Here is a 17,186-nt window from a genome sequence, read left to right on the forward strand (position 1 = left end):
AGAGAATGAATCAAAGATTCTATCGATTGAAAATTTTAAGCTTCTACAACTAACTCTAAGGTTTCACTGGCAGGGGGGTGAGGGATTCCCCACCAATCCCCCACATGAGCCTGGCAGGTCAGGCTTCCAGGAGTCATTGCCCCGTGCCTGGTACCTATTTATTGGAACCAGGAAAGAGGAAGCAGGTAAAGCAGGTAAAGGCCTGCCAGAGAGAGGATGGTGTCTCCTTTCCCTGGAAGGAAGTAATCTAGGCCAAACGAAGTTGAGCAAGCCTCCAGAATACCCTTGAGGACCACCTATACACACTCCCGCCTGCACCCGCGGGGGCGCGGCGCCTTTAAGGCTCCCGGAAACGGGCCGGCAGGACCGGAAGTGACCCTCTTTAGTTCCCCTCTTCACGTGGTGCGGGCGGGAAGTGACGCGCGCGGCCCGGGAGCTGCGGACGCAGAGGCCGACGGAGCCGGAGTCGCGGACGCCGCGGGGTCTCCGGGACAGGTGACCGGGGGAGGGGGCCGGGAGCGCGCCCGGAGAGGGCGGGGCCTGGCGCCCCACGTGGGGGGAGCGGGAGCGGGTGCGGGCGGGGCAGCGAGCAGCCGGCGGGGGCGGGGTCAGAGTACTCTGCGGGGGGCGGGGACAGGACGCCCACATGGGAGGTGAGAGGGGCCCTGGTGGGGCGGGACGTCGGCGGGTGGGCAGGACCCGGGCGGGCCAGGCTGTGGGCGGGGCCGGGGCGTGGGTGGGCAGATGGGGGTGGGGCTGAAAAAGTTGTGTCCGGGCTGGGGGCGGAGCCAAAATATAGCCCGGGGAGCTAGGGGCGGGGCCGGGACTTTGGCCGAACGTGCTGGGGGCGGGGCCAGAAAGTTTTGCCTGAGCTTGAAGTGGGTCCAGATTGTCGGCCCCGACTTGCGAGGCAGACGCGAGGGCGGGGGCGGGGCCAAAAAGTTGTGGGTGGCAGGGGGCGGGACCAGAGTACTGGCGGGGAATGCTGGGGGTGGAGCCAGAAAGTTTTGCCGGAGCCAGGGGCGCGGTCGGAGCGTTGGCGCGGAAGCTGGAGCGGGAGGCAGAACCGCGGCTGCGGCTCCCGGGGGCGGGGCCATAGTTTGACGCGACGAGGCGTGGCTGGGAAGCAGGGGGCGTGACCGGGAGCTTGGCTGGGCAAATCGGAGGCGGGGCCGGTGTAATAACGCGAGAAGAGGGGGCGGCTTCAGGCTGTTGCCTGGGGGCCCAGGGGGCGTGGCCGGGGATAGGCTGGGAAAGTCAGAAGGGGGCTCAGATTAACGACGCGCGTGTGGGCGGGGTCAGAGGTCTAGCGGGAGAGGCGGGGCGAGAAAGTTGGTTCTGGCGTGGGGCGGGGCCGTGCCTTCCGGACGCGGTAGAGGCTGGAGGTTTTCCCTGCAAAGGCGTGCGCGGGCCGGGAAGTTTCGTCCGCGCCGGGGCGGGTAGAGTATTCCCTGGGAAGGTTGAGCCAGGCCCAAGAAGCCTCGCCAGTGGGCACCGGGCCTGTTTTCGGAATCCTTGCGGGGTTGTTGGGGAAGCAGCGGTACCTTTCTCGGGATGTTGGAGGCGGGGCTGGGATATCCCAGAGCGAGGCGTGGGTCTAAAGTTTTCTCCCAGGGTCGGGGCAACCTGTAGGCATAGGGTTCGAGCTTGTTTTTGTGTGGGGTTATTTTGAACCGTTCCTGGGAAAGAGGTGGGTTTAGAGTGTTCACGGGGATGGAGTGGCACCAGAGTGGGCACAGAAAGGTGGGCCTAGAATCTTCTTGTACAGATGGGGGGGCAAGAGGATGTATCTAAAGCTCTCTGGAGATGGAGGCCTGGATTGAAACTCCCAGCACTGGGGTGTGGAGGCTGGGCTAGAATCTTCCTTTGGAAGGGAGCAATGTTGGATGTTTCCTTAAGCTGTAGGGTAGGACCAGAACTTTCCCAAGGTGGGTGCGACTCTAGTGTTTAAGTAGGGAATGGGTGGGCACAAATGTTTGGGAGGTGGTGGAATGTAAATTTTTCCAGGTAAGTGTTGGGCTCGCACAAGAAGGAGTGGGAGCGGGGGGCTAGAATTCTCTTGGGGGTGCAGCTGGTGTTGTTTATGTGCATGTATGTTTGAGAGGAGTCCCTGGTATGGGTGAGATGGAAGCAGATTGGGGAGGCATTGGCCTTAGTCCTTCTCTTCCCTCTGCCCTCAGGAACCCCCAGTGCTGTGTCCACATTCTAGAGGGGAAGTTTGCTGGGACCCTGGCACCACCTTGCCAGTGGAATGGTGAGATGGAAAGTGGGGTCTCGAATCTGAGCTTTGGGTCAGGGGGCTTGGGAGGAGGGGACCCAAGACTCAGACCCTGGATCAAATGGCGCTGGGTTGGGTATAGGTTTTTCTTACTGTTTCTCAACTGTCTCCTCTTCTCAGTCAGCCACACTGGATCTGAAATCGAAGGAGGAGAAGGATGCTGAGTTGGACAAGAGGATCGAGGCTCTTCGGCGAAAAAATGAGGCCCTCATCCGGCGCTACCAGGTGCCCTAGCCCCGCCCTGGGAGACCCCATCCCCTCTCCTCCCCGCAGTGAGTTTCCCTCACCTCTCCCTTCCTTCAAACCTTTTCATGGCTCCCCATCACTCTCAGGATAAAAGCCAAAGGCCTTAGCCTGCCATTCCTTCCTTCATTCCATCATTCCATCATTCATACATGAATACTCACCAGGGTCTTCACTGCCAGGCTCTAGGCTGAGTGTGGCAGGGAATATAGCTACTTCTGAGACAGCCCTGAGGTCATTCCAGACTTCATAGTCCAGAGTTCACAGTCCAGTGGGAGCACCGACCGTTCTTCAGGCAGTGATGTCCCAGAGTGGGCTGGGTTGGGCTGCAGGAGTTCAGAGGTCTGGGGGGCGCCCAGAAGGGGCTCTTCACCCACCCAGATATTAGGGAGAGCTTCCTGGAGGAGGAGATTCCGACACCTGAAGGGGGTGAGTTAGCCAGCTGAAAAGAAGAGCCAAACGTGTTTCAAGCAGAGGGAACAATTTGTGCAGAAACCAGGAGCTTAAAGTTGGAAGGTCAGTGGAGGAATGTTGACTCTGGCAGCCAGGCTGAGAATTTGGACTTTCTCTCGAGGGCACTGGGGAACCCTGGAGGGCTTTGAGCAGGAGCAGGAGCAGGAGCAGGTCAGAATAGCCTTTTAGGAAGAGCCCCCTGGCTGCTCTGTGGTGTTGAGTGGGAGGAGGTGATACCGGAGCCCAGACACCAAGGAGGAAGGAGAGGAGGTGCCCAACCTGGGACAGGGCTGTTGAGAGGGCTCAGTGGCAGTGGTGGAGGTGGGGAGGAGGTGGGAGGGGCCAGGATGCGGCCCAGGTCCTTGTCAGAAGTGCCAGAGTAGTTGGCGGGGCTGTTCCTAGAAGGGACCTGAGAGAAAGAGTGGGTTTCATTTATTCATTTTTCATGCATTCATTCATTTACTTTAAAAGAAAAAAAAAAGAATATCGAGTTTCTGGTGTGTGTCACAGATTGTTCTAGGTTTCGGGTATACATTAGTGAACAAAACAGCCAGGTACCCCTGTCCTCGGGCAGCTTCTGTTGCAAGCTTCAAGGCAGACAGTAGGCAAAATACATATAATGCCAGGTAGTGAACAAGAGAATGGTAGGGGAGGTGGTTTCTGTAAGCTGGTCAGTGAAGGCCTCTCTGAGAAGGAGACATTTCGGGAGCAGAAACCCGAAGGAGATGAGGGACTGAAGGCTCTCTGGGGGAAGAGTGTTCCCAGCAGAGGGGACAGTAGGTGCAAAGGCCCTGAGACAGGTCTGAGCCTGGTATATTCTAGGAACAGTGAGAAGGGCAGAGTGAGTGAGGGGGAGAAGAAGGAGAGAGGATGGGGGATGAGGTCAGGGTAGTCATGAGGCCAGACCCTGTAGGGCCCCGTAGGCTGTGAGGAAGCCTTTGGCTCGTACTCAGAGATGGGTACCACAGGAGGCTTCTGAGCAGGGGAATAGCATGGTGCTGGGGGAGGGGGGGAGGATGCTGAAGTGACCAGCTTTCTTGCCTGGAGCTGAGGAGAGAGGCCTAGGTGGGGGCTAATCTTGGGGGACGTTCAGGGGGCTGTGGGAATCCAGCTGGCGCCGGGACCCCTGACACTCTCCTCCCGCTGATGTTTGCTCCTAGGAGATTGAGGAGGACCGGAAAAAAGCCGAACTCGAGGGAGTGGCCGTGACAGCTCCCCGGAAGGGCCGCTCGGTGGAGAAGGAGAACGTGGCAGTTGAGGCGGTGAGCTCCACACCGGGGTGGGGGACTCGTCAGGACAAGGAGGGGGTGAGAGTTGAGACCTGGGGTCCGAGAGCCCTCCCCTGCCTGCCGCCCCAGCCCTGCGGGCGGCCTCAAGTCTCCCAGCTGCCTTCGGGGCTTGGGTGGCCCAGTCTCCTCATCCCAGTGACTGTACTTTTTCTCCCTTCTCTTCTCCAGGAGAAGAACTTGGGTCCCTCTCGGAGGTCTCCTGGGACCCCACGACCCCCAGGGGCCAGCAAGGGAGGCCGGACGCACCCCCAGCAGGGAGGCCGGGCAGGCATGGGCCGGGCGGCCCGCAACTGGGAGGACAGTTCTGGGGAGCAGCCTCGAGGAGGATCTGGGGGCCGTGGCCGGAGGGGCCGGGGCAGGGGGTCCCCTCAACTCTCAGGAGCTGGAGATGCCTCAGCTGCCGACCGCAAATCTAAGGTAGGAGCCCGGGATAGGCTGGAGTCGTCTGGCCAAGGCTCTTACTGTCTCGTTTCTCTTTGGTCCTACTCTCAGAGGGACCGCTGTCCCATTTGTCCATCTTTCTCAGCCCCTCCATTGGCTTTTTCAGCCCCTCCATCGGCTCTTTCTCTCTCTCCTCCCTCCTTTCCTCCATCCCCCTGACCAGGGCTTCATGCACTCTCCCTGTCTTTTTATCTCCCCTCGTTTTGCTCATTCTGGTGCAGTGTTTCTGTTCAGTACGTGTGCGCTTGCTCGCTCGCTCTCTTATTCTGTCTGTCTCGCAGCCTGGATTTATCCGTGGTGATCAGTGATGTTCTTACTGTAACTGCTCTCCCGCCCTGATGCGCAGGTCAGCGGGCTGGGAGGCTGTCTAGCAGAGGGCCTCAGGGCCCACCATGGACTTGGGGTTGACTAGGTTCGATTAGTTCCCTGTCCTTGGGCAGCTCACTTCCTTCTGGGAGCTTCTGGGTTCTCAGGGGAATAATAATCAGGTCTCAAGGGTATCGCGAGCATTCTGGGATATCAGGCATTGAGTGACTTTTTTACTTTTTTTAAAGATTTTTTTATTTATTTGACAGAGAGACACAGCGAGAGAGGGAACACAAGCGGGGGGAATGGGAGAGGGAGAAGCAGGCTTCCCGCAGAGCAGGGAGCCCGATGCGGGCTCGATCCCAGGACCCTGGGATCATGACCTGAGCTGAAGACAGACGCTTAACGACTGAGCCACCCAGGCGCCCCTGGGATATCAGGCATTGAAATCCTCAGAGGAAGCGCTTGAAGAACGTTACTTATGGATGTTTGTGATTTGTACACATTAAGCTGCTGTCCTCGAAAGACCTCAAAATACCATGGCTTAACCCAAGTGGAAGTTTATTTCTCCCCTGTGTGCTGAGCCCCGGGAATGAAAATGTCCTCTCCAGCAACTTGGCCGTGTACTCGTCTAAAATTCTGTTACCGTGGAAGAAGGGGAGAATGGATTGGGCGGGGGGGTAGTCACCTTGCCATCTGCCACGTTCTTACTCCTATTACTGGCATCACTTTTGTGGCAGCCGTGGCGTGTCGGGGTCCCCAGCTCCTTTTCCGGGTTCAGTACTCCCCTAGCAAGATTGATGGCTGAGATTTATTGGAGTGCGAAGGCGAGGGGAGAAGGCGCAGGGGACGACGTCTGGAGGGGATCAGGCGCGGGCTCCCGAGCGATCTCGTCCAGTGTAGCCACACCTCATGGTGCCCTTACTTCCTCCAGCATTGAATGGTGAGGACACCCAGGAAGGGCTGTCTACCAGGGACTCCCTCGAGACCCCTACCTGGGGTTTTTATTGGGCATTCGTCATGTAGGTCTTCTCTGCCTCCTACAAACCCAAATTCCAGACCCCAGAAGGAAAGGCGCTCAGCAGGTACCATACCGTTGGCACCTCCAGCCGAGGCACCCGGAGCCCTCTTTATAGCTAACTGTTGCCCAGGAGCACGCCGGGAGCCGAACTCCCAGATGCCAGCCACGAGCCGGCCTTGCGAGCAGGCCTATGTACGGAGAGAGTCTCAGGCCTGCTGTGGTCATCCTTTTTTTTTTTTCTTTGAAGATTTTATTTATTTATTTGACAGAGAGAGACACAGCGAGAGAGGGAACACAAGCAGGGGGAGAGGGAGAAGGAGAGGGAGAAGCAGGCTTCCCGTGGATCAAGGAGCCCGACGCGGGGCTGGATCCCAGGACCCTGGGACCATGACCTGAGCCGAAGGCAGACACTTCACTGCCTGAGCCCCCCAGGCGCCCCCGCTGTGGTCATTCTTCCGCGCACATGCTAACATGCCAGGGTCGGGCAGTTCCCCCTGATGCCCCGGCGTCTTTGTCACTGTGTTCTACCTGCCCCCAGGAGTGGGAGGAGCGGCGCCGGCAGAACATCGAGAAGATGAACGAGGAGATGGAGAAGATAGCAGAGTATGAGCGCAACCAGCGGGTCAGTGCCGGGGGTGTCCCCGCGGCGGGGCGGAGCCGCCTGGGCCCCGGTGAGCCCTCCAACCCCCCGCCCCCCATTCCCTGTGCCCGCAGGAAGGTGTGCTGGAGCCCAACCCAGTGCGGAACTTCCTGGACGACCCCCGGCGACGCGGCGGACCCCTGGAGGAGCCCGAGCGGGACCGCCGGGAAGGCAGCCGCCGTCATGGGCGCAACTGGGGGGGGCCCGACTTCGAGCGGGTGCGCTGCGGCCTGGAGCAGGAGCGGCAGGTGGGTGCTGGCGGCCGGGGCTCCCTGGGTCGGGCCCCAGTCTGCAGTCGGTCTGTCCGTCCTGCAGCCTCCGTTGATTGGGGCTGTGCCGGAGCGCCGGGCCCAGCGGTGGCTGGGACAGCAGCGAGGGGTAGCCTCCCCTCCCCATCTTTCAGCCCCAAGCTGATGGTCCGTTCTTGTGGGGACAGCATAGTGCTTTCCTCTTACAGCTTTGTGGGCTTTTGGGTGATGTTCTCTCTCGCTAACGTCAGTAATGTTTACTGGGACCTTTTGAGTGCTGGAAGCAGACTTAGGTCCTGGGGCTGAGTTTTGTTTTTTTTTTTAAGATTTTATTTATTTGAGGGAGAGAGAGAAAGAGCACAAGCAGGGGGGAGGGGTAGAGGGAGAGGGAGACGCCGACTCCCTAATGAGCAGGGAGCCCGATGTGGGACTCGATCCCAGGACCCTGGGATCATGACCTGAGCTGAAGGCAGACGCTTTAATGACTGAGCCACCCAGGCGCCCACTGGGACGGAGTCTTAAGGCCAAGCCCCTGCCCTGGTGAAGTTGATTCTGGGGGCGGCTCTCTAAACGAACATACAGTAGGGTGTCAGGGAGTGTCAGACACTGTGAAGAAAAACCCAGCAGGGAGAGGGACTAGAGGGGGTTGCTACTTGAGAGAGAGCTCTGGGATGGCCTCTCTGTGGAGGTGCCACATGAGCAGACCTGGTCCCAACCTCCACCCTGTCACCTCCTCCTCCTGTGACCTTGAGCACGGCCCTGCCTTTCAGCCCCGCGGGCATGGGGGAGAGGCCAGGGTGGGCCGGCTTGGGGAACAGGGCCCTGACTGCCTGTCTGTGCGTGGGCAGGGCCGCCGGGCCGGCCTGGGTGGCGCTGGTGACATGACGCTGTCCATGACCGGCCGCGAGCGGTCGGAGTATCTGCGCTGGAAGCAGGAGAGGGAGAAGATCGACCAGGAGCGGCTGCAGAGACACCGCAAGCCCACTGGCCAGTGGCGGCGGGAGTGGGATGCTGAGAAGACCGAAGGCATGTGAGTGTCCCTCTGCTTGCCCGTTTGGCTCCTTGACCTTGACCCCGACTTACTCCTCCGTCTCTCTCTGACGTCCCACCTAGTGTATCAGGTAGCAGTCGCCGTGCTGCGCCAGAACCACCAACTACCTGGCAGATAAAACCATTTCTTTTCTTTCTTTCTTTTTTCCTTTTCAAAACCATTTCTATCTCGTGTTCACAGGTCAGCTGGGTTTGGCTGATTCAGGCTGGGCTCTAAGCTGTGGGTCCAGCTGGGCTTGGCTCCCCATGCGGGCAGAACTCAGTTCTGCTCCCCAGGGGTTCATTCTGGGGTTCAGGCGGAGGCCGCTCTCTGGAGGAGTGCCCGTTCTGGCATCGGGGATGGGCAGGAGGCAGGCGGACACGCTGCCCGTTCTGTTGGCAACAGACCTGGCGGGAGACTAAGCTGCTCTCATCGGGGGTACTCTGGTGGTGCCCCGGCTAAGGGCATGGATGGAAATTCTAATTAGAGAAGGCGTGAGGAAGGGGTGACGGTGATTAGACCTTCAAACTGCACCCCTGCCCCCAACCCAAACTCCTTATCCGGGTGGTACTTTTACCCTTGTCTGACTGGGTCCCCTTTCGGGTCCCAGGAAACATCCAGTTAGTCCAACTTAAATGGAAGCTCTACCCTTGTGTTATTGACAGGAAGGCCAACTTCCATACCAAAGAGCCAGCCAACAGCAGCACTCTTAAGATCTGCAGCTGTAGTCATTTATTTTATTATTTTTTTTTAGAGCGAGAGTGTAAGCTGGGGGAGGGGCAGAGGGAGAGAGAATCCTCAAGCAGACTCCCTGCGGAGTGCAGAGCCCCACTTGGGGCACGATCCCACGACCCCAAGTTCATGACCGGAACGATGCCCAACCGACTGAGCCACCTGGGCGCCCCTACCGTTGTTTTTATGGCATCCTGCACCCTTCGCTGCTTTGGAAGTTTTCATGCCAGTCACGTTTATTATTGGCGCTGGCTGGAGAGAGAGGCTGTTGTCTGTGCGCCCAGTGGTCAGAGCATTCATTGTGGATTGTGAGCCAAGCTTGTGCAAGTGCGAAAAATCCTTTGCACAGATACTGTAGCTGATCCTTTTAAGGCTTTTAGGGAGACGTTCTCAGGGTTGAGAATGAGAGTAAGTAATGGTGTCCTCTTGTGTCCCCAAGGCAGCCTGCAGCAGGTCTCATTAATGCACGTGGGCTTGGATTTCGTCAGCAAATTTTTTTTTTAAGATTTTATTTATTTGAGGGGCGCCTGGGTGGCTCAGTTGTTAAGCATCTGCCTTGGGCTCATGTCATGATCCCAGGGTGCTGGGATTGAGCCCCGCATCAGGCTCCCTGCTCAGTGGGGAGCCTGCTTCTCCCTCTCCCACTCCCCCTGCTTGTGTTCCTGCTCTTGCTATCTGTCAAATAAATAAAATCTTAAAAAAAAAAAAAAAGATTTTATTTATTTATGAGGGGGAGGGGCAGAGGGAGAGGAAGAAGCAGGCTCCGTGCTGAGCAGGGAGCCAGATGCGGGACTTGATCCTGGGACCCTGGGATCATGACCTGAGCCAAAGGCAAGACCCTTAACCGACTGAGCCACCCAGGCACCCCTGTCAGGAAATATTTATTGAGTCTCTCCTCTGTGTCAGGAAAGGTGATGGGGATACAGTAATGAACAAAACACTTCTGCCTTCAGGGAACCTAGACTCGAGTTGGAAAGGTGGACACTGACTAGATCCAGTGGCAGGTCACGAAGAACAGAGAAGAAGAGTATGGAGAGGGATGGAGGCTTTTGTTTTAGACTTTGGTGATATATATAATATGTGATGATTTTATTTTTTTAAAATATTTTATTTATTTATTTGACAGAGAGAGACAGCGAGAGAGGGAACACAAGCAGGGGGAGTGGGAGAGGGAGAAGCAGGCCTCCTGCAGAGCAGGGAGCCCGATGCAGGGCTCGATCCCAGGACCCTGGGATCATGACCTGAGCCAAAGGCAGATGCTTAACGACTGAGCCACCCAGGCGCTCCAATATGTGATTATTTTAGACAGGTGTTTAGGAGGGTCTGAGCTGAGGCCTGGAGGAGGTGAGGGTGCAGGCCACTGAAAGGTCTGGGGAAGTGTCCCAGGAGCAGCAGGTGCAAAGGCCCTGAGGCAGGAGTTCTGTGTGGTAGGTGACTCTGCTTACCTGAGGAGATGGGAGACAGTGATAGGAATTGTGGCTAGACTGGACGCTGGGGATCATGTACTTTCTAAATTTTTGTTTTGGGGTGTCAAATACTGAGTTTTTTCTTTCTGTATTTGTCACTACAATGTCATGTTTGCCTCTTGTCCATCACCTGATCCTGTCTGCCTTCTAATCAGGGACCCCCTCTGTTTGACCGTCTCTTCTGTGATCTTGGTTTTGACCCTGGCCCCCATCTCTCTCCCTTATCTTTCCCCACCCCTCTTGCCCCCACTGTTCCCCCAGCTACGTGCTCACCCCCTTTCTCTTTTCCCCAGGTTCAAGGATGGGCCAGCTGCTGCCCTTGAACCATCCCACCGCTATGGTGAGTGGGCGTTCTCGGTGGGGGGCGGGGGGAACGGCAGCTGCCAGGGCCAGGCATGGAGGTTAACTTTGTGCCATGCCCCCCATCCCCCACTCCTCCTGGGTTCTCTTGCAGATGACCAGGCCTGGACTCGGCCCCCCAAGCCCCCCACTTTCAGGGAGTTCCTGTCCCAGCACAAAGCTGAGGTCAGCCGCAGGAGGAGGAAGAGTAGCCGACCCCAGACCAAGGCAGCACCTCGTGCCTACAGGTGGGGGCGCCCCGACCCTTGGTGTTGTGCACACCCCCGTGCCCCCAGCAGGGCTGTTTGGCTCTATGCCTGGTTGTTCTGACTCCGCGGGGGCATGTCTGTGCTGTCTCGTCCCTGTCAGTTCTTGGCTACTGTCTCTCTGTGGGTCAGGCTCTTGTTTTGGGGGAGTTGGGGCCTAGCTCTCTAGGTAAATGCTTTACCTCCATCTCTCCTTTCATCTCCTTTCACTCCTCTTCTGCCACCTGGCGCCCCTCCATCTGTCTGTCCCTGACACCTGGGGACACACACCCACCATTCCCTCCTCAGAGCTCCAACATCCTGGACCCTCACCTGGAAAGCTGCAGCCCCTCTTGCCCTGAGTTGAATTTTGCAGCTTTTCTCTGGGGGAGGACCTGGAGGTGGGAGGCCCCTTCTTCTCATCCACCCAGGCCTCACCCCTTCCCTCTGTCCCCTCCAGTGACCATGATGACCGCTGGGAGACTGAGGACACAGTGTCCCCAGCCCCTGAGGCCCCACAGCCCGCTCCACCTGAGGAGACGCCCACGCAGGTAAGGCGGGCTGTCCTCTCTGGGCAGGGGGCGTGGGGTGCTCAGGGCCCACCCCCTCGCCCCGACCTGCCTTGTGTTCCCCACAGCCACCCGAGACCCCGGCTCCTCCTGCCCACCGGCCCCCTGAGGATGAGGGGGAGGAGGACGTGGGGGAGGAGGATGAGGGGGAGGATGAGGAGTGGGAAGACGTGAGTGAGGAGGAGGAAGAGGAGGTCGAGGAAGAAGAAGAGGCTGATGAGGAAGAAGAACCAGCCCAAGGCCATGAACCCCAAGAGGCTGAGCCCACCGGAAGCCCTCCCCGAAGCCGCACCGGAAGTCCCACCGGTGAGCAGGCTGACAGAGAGCGGTCGAGGCCAGAGGAGCCCCCGCCATTGCCCCAGGCCCCTGCCACGCCTTCTAGCCCCTTTTCACCCCCTGGAGACCACCAACCTGTGTCTGACTGGGGTGAAGAGATGGAGCTGAATTCTCCCCGGGATGCCCACCCGGCCAATGCCCTGTCTCCTGGTGAGGCCTGGCCTTTTGGAAATGCATGAAGCTGGCTGCTTGTGTGTGCGCGCGCGCTTGAGGGGTACACTTGCAGGGGGGACCGTCAGGGCCTGGGCCCCGGGACCCTGTGTGTCCCACCACCCTGGTGGCTAGGGAGGACAGTCCATGTCTGTCTTTGGAATGCTCCTCCCACCCCCATCCTGCCCCTGCTCTGGGCCACAGAGCCCTCTCCCCAATAAAGAGTTCACGTCCTCAAATGATATTCCCCAAGTGTGTCCTTGAACACCCCTCACTCCCCCAGGGCCTTCTCTCTCAGGGTGGGGGGAAATTTGGAGGGGTAGGGGCTTGACTGGGCCTCCCCCTTCCCCAGGAGGTGACCAGCCAGCCCCTGCCTCCCTTGAGAGTGGGTCCAGCCTCCCAGGAACCCAGAAAGCTGAAGAGGAAGGGTCTGAGGCAGCTCCAGGTGGGGGAGTGGATGGGGCCCGAGATGGCTTTCTTCCTTCCTCTTTTTCTCCCTCCGGGGCTGAGGGGAGGGTTTGGGGAGAGTAGGATAGAGTGGAGCTGGGTGTGTGGGGTAGCAGTGGACCTGGGGGTGAGGCTACAGTGCTAGGATACTGTGAGAGGAGCCAAGGTCAAGGGGGTGGAGCTAAGTGGAGAATCTCTGGGGCGCTAGGGAATTGAGTGGAGGGGAAAAGGGGGGCCGTGAGGAGGTGGAGCCAAGATGGGATTGGGATTTGGAGGCCGACCCCAGGCGTTTGGGGATGTAATCTAAAAATAATGGGGTGGGGCTAGGTTCAAGGGGCGGGGCTGAGGGCAGGATTAGGAATTTAAATAGGTCAAAAGTAAGAATCGGGGAGGGGTAGAATCATGGATTTGGCTGTGGGCAGGATTGGAGTTTTGAGGTCTAACCAAGTAGGGTAAATTAGAATAGAAATGCAGGCCCCATTAGAATGTTGGGCCCAACCCCGTCTTCAGCTCCATCAGCGCAAGCCAGGTTGCGAACCAGGGACCTCCCCAGGAGCGGGGTTAGCGTTTGGGGCAGAGCCAAGGAAGATCTGGTCAGCACTCTCGTGGGCAAGGGCAGAGAGGGACAGGTCCGATGGGGGGGGGGCGAATGGGAGTTAGTTTATGCCCGTGGGAGCGTGAGGGGGGCGGCTGGGGGGCGAGAGGACAGTTTAGGGTGATCTCGCTATCCCAGATGATTTCCTCGATTGTAAACAGGGTTCTGTTGGGGTGCATGCAGCTTGTGGGTCCCCTGCGAAGATTAAAGGAGTCTGAGGCCCATAAACCACCTAGCGCAGGGGGACTGAAGCTGGGCTCAGTTGGGATCAGAGGCGGAACTGGACGGGGGGGAGTGGGGTGGAGGGGGCGGGGGGAGACTGTCCCCTCCGCTGACTGCCCCTTCTCTCCCCAGAGGCGGGTACCGAGGGCCAGGAGACCGCGGAGATCACCGACTTCCAGAGGGTGCGTTTCTGCAAGGTGGTGGCGGCCGCCCCGCCACCGGGGGCCGCCCGCTGACCGCGCCCGCCGACTGTGGCCTCCGCTCTCTGCACTAACCTCCTGCCGCCTTGCTCCTCTGTCCTCTGCTTCCGTCACACTCCCGCCAGGAGAGGGTTAAATGTAAGGGGGGCGGAGCCAGGGACAGTGAACGGGGTGGGGCCAGGGCAATAGTCCAGTCTCCCGCTTCGGGGGCGCCGTGGCACCAGGAGGGCTGAGACGCCCCCGAGTTACCCACCTAATGGAAGCCATGGGGGGCTAGGTGCCGGTCCCCAGGCCTAGATTGCCGCCTCCTGGAGTTTACATCTGGGGCCTGGCAGATAGCCGGTGACTCTTCCACAGGACTCGGAATTACTCGGCCACCGGCCCCGTCTCTTATTAAACGCAGTGCTTCCGCTAACCTTTGAACTGTGTTTCTGGCAGGGCAGGCTGGGTTGCTGTGCTTGGCGGGCTTTTCCGTGGCGGAAGAGGCGGGAGGAAGGGATCTTCCTTCCTCCACTCCCCTGATACGTCTTCCCTCCCCCCCTCCCGCAGGCCTCCCCGAATTCCTGAAGACGCTGCTGGGAGGGGACTGAAGCTTCCCCGCCTTGATGGGGTGGGGGCGGCAGGAGGGGGTTAGTCTGGATTCCCAGGCTGCGCTCTCTCCTCCCCGGAGACCGCTCTGGATCCCATGGCTTTAGGGAGACGGAGAAATTGAGGGTGGTGGGGAGGAGTTGGGGAAGGGGCGTGATTGGGTTGTGGGGCAGAGGTGGGGCTTCGGGGAGTGTTTAGACCTCAGTACCCTAAGTAGCGAGGAGGTCCCGCCAGGGGCGTGGTTAGGATGCCTGGGCGGGGCCAGAATTCTGGTGGATGGCGTTAGAACACAGGGCGGCCTTAGATGTCGGATGGGGCCGCGTGAGCCGGTTTAGATGGGAGTTCCTAATGCGGGTGTGGGGTGCAGCCCTCGGTCGAGGGCGTGTTCAGTACAGTGCTAGAACTAGTGGAGTGAGGCGGAGGAAAGGGGTGGAGCCTGGACTAGAGAGCGTGAATCCAGGGAGTGAAGAGGGTGGCTTCGAATGCTAAGAGTCGAGTCTGATTCAGAGAAAGGCACGTTAGAAGCGGAGCGGGCCTGCGGCTAAGGAAGGGGGGGGGTCTGTGAGGCCCAAACCTCGCACGGCGGTGGGGCTCGGAGGCGGGGCTAGATGCCTGGGAGAAGTGTGAGTCGCGAAGGGGACGCGGTTAGGGCTTGGGGAGGAGGCCAGGAAGGGGAGGGCGGAGCTAGGCGCTGGGCGGGCTCGCAGGTAAGAGGCGTGGGCATCACCCCGAAGCCCGGCAGTAGTCGAAAGAGCAGAGAGCTATCTTTGCGGGCCTGGGGCGGGGTCGAAACACTAGTTAAGCCATATCTTGATAATGGTTGGCTGGAGACGGGGGAGGGGGCAGGCCCAGAGCCCGGAGGAGACCCGCCCGTTCGGGGGCGTGACCATGCTGGCGGGGGCGGGGTTGGACGAGGGAGCTTTAGAGCGCGGAGGCGGTCCTCCGAGGGGGTGGGTCAGGGGGCGGGCCCAGGGCGCGGGGGCGGGGCCTGCACGGGCCGCTGCGCTGGGCCCAGTGGGCTGCGGGGATGCGGGGCACGAGCTGCGTGGGCGGCGGCGGCGAGAGCCCGGGGGGCGCCGGGCTGAGCGAAGGCCCGCGGGGCCGTTGGCTGCGCCTCGCCCCGGTCTGCGCCTACTTCCTCTGCGTGTCGTTGGCCGCCGTGCTGCTCGCCGTCTACTACGGGCTCATCTGGGTTCCCACGCGGCCCCCCGCGGGCCCCGCCGGCCCGCCGCCCAGCGCGCCGTCCCCTCCGTGCGCCGCCCGTCCGGGCGCGCCGCCTGCCCCGGCGCCCGCCGCTGCCTCGGTCTCCTGCCTCCTGGGAGCCCCCGGCGGGCCGCGACCCCAGCTCGAGCTGCCGCGCAGCCGCCGCCGCCGCCGCCACAGCGACCCCAGCAGCCGCCCGAACCGCCAGACACCCAGAGAGACGCCGGAGGCCGCGGGGGGCGAGGACCCGGGTAACCCTCCCTTCCACCCCAAGCTGGATCGCCGGCCCTCGAGAGCCCGCGCCCCCACGGCGGATGCTCCGTTACCCGGTTGGGCCCGGACTCCCTCTTCATGACATCGCCTAGCGTCTCCGGAGTCGTCATCCAGAAGAATGGGTGGGGGGGCAAGGGGAGCTGGCCCAGGGCCTCGCTCCTCTGCCGTCAGGCCGGGGTCCTCCACCATCTGGCCGACCCGGTCCTGACCTCTGCCTCCTGACACCCTCCGTAGGAGTCTGAGCACAGAGCCCACAGCCCACCGTCCTCTTCTCTGAATCTCCGTGTCCATATGTCCCCCTGCAATAAACTCCAGCCCCAACTGCCTGGTGCTGTGTTTGTTGTATTGTTTGCGAGATGTCTCCCCTTTCAAGTTTGTGAGGGGAAGGCCTTCCTGGCGTCTGATCTTTGTATCTCTTGCTCTGGGTGGGCTGGGTGGATTCTCCCCTGACCTGGGTGGGGGTGAGGGGTGTGTTGGGGGGTCCTTCTCCCATCGCCATCATGTAGTTTTGGGGGCTGGGAGAGGAGACTTATCTGCAACAGGGCAGTTGAAGGTCAGACAGCGTGAAGGACTTCTCAGCTTTCTGTATCCCTGAGGCAGAAGACGAGTGTGTCTGGAGAGAAGCAGGGGGTCTTGCCCTCCTGTTACAGCCCAGGATTAGACGGGAGAGGTGGGATGATTAATTGGGGGTTTTGGGGGATTGTGACTAGTATGATTACAGTGTCAGGGACAGAAGCTAAGTCACCCTGAGATGTCAGGATGCTGCCGGGAGGGAATAAGGCCTTTTTCCTGGGGTCTGAGAGACCAGGGTGAACAGGGGTGGTGGGGAGCTCCTCTGCCTCCCTGGAAATCACAGAGGAAGTTATCAGCACTGTGCTGCCTTTGAAGATAAGTACAACCTCTCTGGTCTGCAATGCTCCTGGTAGCGGGAGGCAGAGAAACTTGGGTCCTGTTGAAAGAGTCAAAGGTAGTTGAATCTATCTTCCCACCAAGAAGACTGAGGCCTGGCTCCGGGCAGGGCATCGGACCCTATAGGCAGGAAGTGGTTTTCCTGTCCAGCCTCCTCCCTTGAACTGGAGACTTTCCCAGAAAGAGTGAAGCTGAGCCTCCTCCCTCAGGCTGGGACATCTGTGGATGAGGACCGGGCTGAGAATGTCAGTCATTCTGGTTACCTCCCTCCCCCACTTCTACCCTTCTGGCACCACTTCCCAGAGGGGGGGGTCTCCAGACCGAAGGGCAACCCTGGAAGCCAGCACCCCTTTGTAGTTAGCACAGGTGATGGTTGAAGAGCACTGACTTTGGGGTCAAATGCCCAGGTTCAAATTCCCGCTCTTCCTCTCACTAGCTGTGTGACCTTGGGCAGGTTCCTCAACCTTTCTGGTCCTGTAAAACCAAGATGGTAATAGTACTGAGAGTTTCTGTGAGGAATAAATAAGCTAGTGATCTGCAGCTTTTTGAACAGCATCACATGTTCTTTCTCTCTACCCACCTCTGTCCCTCAGGGATTCAAAAACCACAGCCTGCATCCCAAGGGATATCAAGTCAGTGCAGAGCTTCTGGAGACCAGCAAGTGGTGAGTTGGAGGTGGGGACTGCTGCATCTCTGTTCCCCTGGGCTCTCTTTCTAGCTTCCCGCCCTCTTCTCCCCAGCTCCATTTCTCCCCGGCCCTCAGTTTCTCTTCCTGTCTCTGTGTCTCCCTCTCCACCCTCCTCTCTCCCCCTCCTCTCGTTCTGTCTCTGCCTCTCTGTCTCTCCCTGACCTCTCTCAGTGTAGTCTCTGCCTCTGTCCCTCACTTGGCTCTCTCTGACTCACTCTCCCGCCTCTGTCGCCCTCCAACGTGGCTGGCTCTCTTTCCATTTCTTCTCCTTCCCC

General features: G+C 59.5%; 2 protein-coding genes across 9 annotated transcripts; both read left to right on the forward strand.

Annotated features, from left to right (window-relative positions):
* Positions 1-377: 377 nt before the first annotated feature.
* On the forward strand, positions 378-14,721 carry CCDC9 (coiled-coil domain containing 9). Of its 8 annotated transcripts, XM_036114047.2 has the most exons (15): positions 387-495; positions 2,181-2,254; positions 2,399-2,503; positions 4,135-4,236; positions 4,432-4,680; positions 6,570-6,653; positions 6,746-6,919; positions 7,768-7,949; positions 10,441-10,487; positions 10,602-10,734; positions 11,192-11,282; positions 11,369-11,606; positions 12,139-12,231; positions 13,183-13,232; positions 13,800-14,721. In XM_036114047.2, the coding sequence occupies exons 2-15, from the start codon at positions 2,252-2,254 to the stop codon at positions 13,815-13,817; spliced, it is 1,569 nt and encodes a 522-aa protein (XP_035969940.2). In that variant the 5' UTR covers positions 387-495; positions 2,181-2,251; the 3' UTR covers positions 13,818-14,721. The 8 variants fall into 8 exon arrangements, with proteins under 8 accessions (XP_035969937.2, XP_035969940.2, XP_035969939.2 ...); XM_036114046.2 differs by lacking the exon at positions 13,800-14,721 and having other exon boundaries at positions 13,183-13,665; XM_036114044.2 differs by lacking the exons at positions 12,139-12,231; positions 13,183-13,232; positions 13,800-14,721 and having other exon boundaries at positions 378-495; positions 11,369-12,028.
* A 73-nt stretch (positions 14,722-14,794) lies between these two features.
* On the forward strand, positions 14,795-15,640 carry INAFM1 (InaF motif containing 1). Its single transcript, XM_036114063.2, has one exon. The coding sequence runs from the start codon at positions 14,866-14,868 to the stop codon at positions 15,394-15,396; it is 531 nt and encodes a 176-aa protein (XP_035969956.1). The 5' UTR covers positions 14,795-14,865; the 3' UTR covers positions 15,397-15,640.
* The last annotated feature ends 1,546 nt before the right edge of the window (positions 15,641-17,186 follow it).

The sequence above is a fragment of the Halichoerus grypus genome, chromosome 15 (genome assembly GCF_964656455.1).
Source record: "Halichoerus grypus chromosome 15, mHalGry1.hap1.1, whole genome shotgun sequence".
Taxonomy (NCBI): domain Eukaryota; kingdom Metazoa; phylum Chordata; class Mammalia; order Carnivora; family Phocidae; genus Halichoerus; species Halichoerus grypus.